Below are 4,337 nucleotides of genomic sequence, written 5' to 3'. Positions count from 1 at the left end.
AAAAAACGTGTAGGTTCTGTAATGATATAGACTAATGTAAAATTCTCTTACATCACGTATTCAGATGAATCCGAGTGAACAAGAAGGCATCTTCCTTTATAAATTCCTCTTAAAGGAAAAACACTCTCCATTGCTTTGAAGTCAATTGTTTCTAGAACTTCGAAGTTTGCCTTCCATTTCCAACCACTTTCACTTTTATCCAAATTTGAACACACGATCTTACTTACGCTAGAGTACTATAAACAAAATCATGTATTTAAATAATATTTCTTGATAATTTATTAAAATTATTGAGCATATTTACCCTTATTAACTTATTTACTTCATTTTTTAACATATTTCGAGCTTCGAACAGCTCAATGTCTGTTGGAAGTTGCAGCAACAGTTCTTCCAGTGTTCTACGGCCCCTCAGTATTAAATGTGTTGTGTTTTGAGGAAACCTCAACGGAGACATATCAATCAGTATCAGGTCTTTAACCAAATTTGACTAAAATGCGTTTAAAACAGATTAATCAACATCTAAAAAGTAAATACGGTAATTATAAAATGGGAAATAGGATACTACAAATCAGGTTTTCGTGTTTTTATCACGCTTCCTTGTTTAACTTTCCTAACAAGTTTCGGCCTTTTTACATAAATTAGGCCCTCCTTAAATGAATATACACATTAAATGCTTTAAAATATGCATTTTATCATAAATGCACTTCACAGTAGGTCCTACATACAACTCTCCTCACAGTACACATCAATACAACACATAATGACACTATCATTCAAATAGACGAATGTGGTAATAATACATTAATATTTTTGAAATCGTAGTAAAATTGAAAAACAGACAGGGGCAACTCAACCAAAATTATGACAAAAAGCCGAGATTACACATAAATACAGTAATGTGTATTCGTGTTACATTTATTATGAGGTGGATTGCGTGTATTGTAAAGTGCATCGATTAAATTATTTAATGTGTCTGTGTTCATCTGATATATCTTTTCATCACGATTAGAATTGCTAATCAAAAACACCATTAAAATTTGTAAACAATAAATCTAAGAAATAAATGTGACGAAAGGAACAGACCTTTTGAAAGGCCAATTTTATAGCTGTTACTCCTCCTAGACTGTGTCCTATCAAAACACAAGGTTTGTTCAACTTTCTTAGAAACTTTTCTAGGTCTTGGACGTTAGTGTCGTGATTCAGGACAGGAGATTTTGGCGAATCTCCGTGATTTCTCATATCCAGCACGTATACCTGTGACACAGAAATAATAGATCATACAGGGTGGTCATAATTGAACTTGCCCTAGTTAGACCTGTATAGAACCGGTTCTCGTTGACGTATTTTGATGAAACTTGGTATATATACGTTATATGGACCACGGGGAAAAGGAAAATGAAAAAAAAAAAATTAGTTCAAATTTCTACCACTAAAAGAAAAAATGGTGCATGAAGAACAAGAAATACAAAATAGAAACACACAAAAAGTTTTTATTCAAAACGTTTGTTTAATGTGCAATCCATTTTTGTCAATCACCTGTTCAAAACGTCTTACAACATGTTCAACAGTAGCCAGGTAGAGTTGTCAATGAATTGCAGCAACATGGCGTGTTATGTTTGTTTTTAATTCAGGTAGAGTCCGTATGCTTCCTCTATAGACACAATCTTTCAGATATCCCAACAACCAAAAGTCACAGGGATTCAAGTCCGGAGAATGAGTAGGATAGGCATTGGGAAAACTTGAAATTACCCAATTGTCTCCAAATTTGTCATGAAGCAGTTCGTTCACTTGTCAGGTAATATGCGGTGTTGCCCTATCTTGCATTAATACAGTAGTCCCTAAGCATCTCATTCTTGTGATGCAGGAATGACGTGATGCAGCAGAAGTTTGCAGTAACGGGCACCCGTCACAGAACACTTTTTAGGGCCTTGTGGTGTGATTTCCTCAAAGAAAAAGGGGCCAAGATGCCCAAGAATGAAGTCAGAAGTGAATGAATCCACACTAAACGGTCATTTAAGCAGACTACAGAGGCTGTTTATGCACTTCATCAGATCTTACAGTACCCCATATGCGACAGTTCTGAGTATTCACTGCTCCGTTTATGGTGAAATGCACCTCGTCTGACCACAAAATGTTCCATGGCCATGCATTATCAATGGCTATTCTGGCCGAAAACCGGTAAGCAAACTCTGTGCGTTGTTCTGGATCTTAGGGGTGCAGCTTTTGCAACATCTGGATCTTGTACAGATTCCACTGTAAAATGAATCGCATAATTTTTCGAACTGTAGGTCAAGGAAGAGACAAATCACATGACACCGCTCGAGCAGTGACCGAAGAATATTTTTTTTTACTTCTCCGCCCTGTGGGCACTAAGAGGGCCTCTTTTTTCGAGCGCATTATGGGTTCGGCCGTCCACAATGGGGCAGCCGGGTGGTGAGACGGGGCCCAACATATCCGGATGAACCACCCCGAAAAATTCCTGGGGAATTTTCGACCCGTTCGTATTCGAACCCGGGTCCCCCGAGCAGTAGACTGCCAAGTTCCTAGAATATATCTAGGACCTTGATCGCTCGGCCATCCGGCCGACCGAAGAATGTTGGAAAGCGTTTGCTCTGTCAATCGCAACAACGGCGACTTGTTTCAGTTTCATTTGAAATCCTTTTTCAACTTCTTCCTGGCAATATACCTATCTCTCCAGTCTCTTCAAATTTGTTTATCAGCTTTCTCAAGCTATACCCCGACATAGGCCCTATTCACAAGCTTTTCAAGTCTTGATATTATCGCAGTGCAGCCGAACCATTACTGCAGTTCTGATAAAACAACTTTACTAGTGTGAGCCCGCAGGTTTTGAGGGCGTAAATTAGAGAGTTTAAAGGGGTTCATGACCCGCAAGTTCGAAAGGAAATCGATCGGATGTTGATTACACATCCGATCCGATCAGAAAGAGAAAACAAAACTCCAAGTCATCGCGACTCAGCAAATTAACTCAGCAAATTAACCATCGAAGGTTGAATGATAGGCTGGCCCAGTGCCAACAACAATCGTATAAAAACCCGATCGACTCTGAAAAGAGGGCGATCGTCCAGGAAGGTCTGAATGCAGTGTCTCCAGTTTCGGACATAAGGCTGATTCCAGCTTCCATAGTCCAGGAGGTCGTCGCATACTGTCATCGGACCACATAGTAAGGTATATCGACGTAACCTTTGTAAACTCTCCTACTAGAAGTTAGGCACGTGACCACTTTATTGGTTCGATCGCAGTTAGCAATAGGGATATTTTCTCCGCATTTAAGCAGAAGTTATCTTTATATCTTTATTGTATGTTCGCTTTTGTTATTTAATAAACCTTTATTGTTAGTTGTTAAACCTGTCTCCTGTCAACCTGACGCACCTCCCCACTCACTTTTTGCCCTCCTAGCCATCCAACGACAACGAGGTCGGGTTTTACCAACCCGTGCAACGTAAGTGGTCAGCGAGGTTTTCCCCCCTGACCCTCTGCTTATCTCACACCAGTAAAGCTCAATCTTTCTTCTGTAAAGGCATGATAAAAAATGATAAATAACAGCATCGACTACTAGCTTTTTAAAATGGTTCCTACTTTGTATAATGTCTACTGCGTGCACCATTTTTTTCACCTAGTAGTATAAATTTGAACTGAATATTTTTTCGCATTTTTATTTTCCTATGGTCCATATAACGTATATACCAAGTTTCATTAAAATACGTCAACGAAAACGAGCTCTACACAGGTCTGAGTAGAGCAACTTTAATAATCTGATATAACTACCCTGTAGTTTATAACATTGTTAATTATAGATTGTTTTCCTTTACCTTTCTAATAGTTTTTTCGGCGACTTCTTTCGCAATATCGTTCCAGTTTCCTTTGTGATCGAAAATTCCGTGTAAAATAACAACTGGACACAACGGTTGTATCATAACTTCATCGTCTTCGCCATCGTACACGTCAAATGCCAAGTCTTCTCTGAGTAAGACACAAATTTACTGTTTCAATAGGCAAACGTTATATATTATAATAAGAAAATTAATTTCTTTTACCCTACACTCTCCATTTCCACCAACTTCAAACGTAGAATTTGGAATATTCAACACCTAATAACAAAACCTTGGAGCGTTCTGTACGTGTGAATTTATTCCAATTTTCTGGACGACTGAATTAGCTTATCTTCCTTATGAAAATGACGTCATTTGAAATTATTCAGTTTACTTTCCTTTGTTTGATTTATGAACCTGAAAGTCTGTAATTTATTGTAATTAATTGAAATTACTTTTACATTGATTTATTATTAACAGTCTTCCTCTAGTGTATGACCCCCCCAA

At 38.0% G+C, this 4,337-nt stretch overlaps 1 protein-coding gene across 1 annotated transcript; it reads right to left on the bottom strand.

Annotated features, from left to right (window-relative positions):
- Window positions 1-256: 256 nt before the first annotated feature.
- Window positions 257-4,131, bottom strand: LOC136968780 (sn-1-specific diacylglycerol lipase ABHD11-like). The gene is made up of 4 exons (XM_067262812.1): window positions 4,056-4,131; window positions 3,831-3,981; window positions 1,084-1,254; window positions 257-487 (listed from the first exon to the last, which is right to left on the bottom strand). The coding sequence occupies exons 1-4, from the start codon at window positions 4,067-4,069 to the stop codon at window positions 257-259; spliced, it is 567 nt and encodes a 188-aa protein (XP_067118913.1). The 5' UTR covers window positions 4,070-4,131.
- Between the last annotated feature and the right edge of the window lie 206 nt (window positions 4,132-4,337).

This window comes from Centruroides vittatus, unplaced genomic scaffold (genome assembly GCF_030686945.1).
Source record: "Centruroides vittatus isolate TY-2023 unplaced genomic scaffold, ASM3068694v2 contig_157, whole genome shotgun sequence".
Lineage (NCBI taxonomy): Eukaryota > Metazoa > Arthropoda > Arachnida > Scorpiones > Buthidae > Centruroides > Centruroides vittatus.
Note: the sequence above shows the minus strand (reverse complement) of the source record. Positions and strands in the feature narration are given on the sequence as shown.

What these genes read in the sequence shown, in the direction of transcription:
- LOC136968780 (XM_067262812.1), bottom strand. An exon ending in CCGAAAAAACTATTAGAAAG is followed by an intron (nt 1,255 to 3,830) that starts GTAAAGGAAAAC and finishes TCTGTGTCACAG; the next exon opens with GTATACGTGCTGGATATGAG. An exon ending in TAAAATTGGCCTTTCAAAAG is followed by an intron (nt 488 to 1,083) that starts GTCTGTTCCTTT and finishes AACGCATTTTAG; the next exon opens with TCAAATTTGGTTAAAGACCT.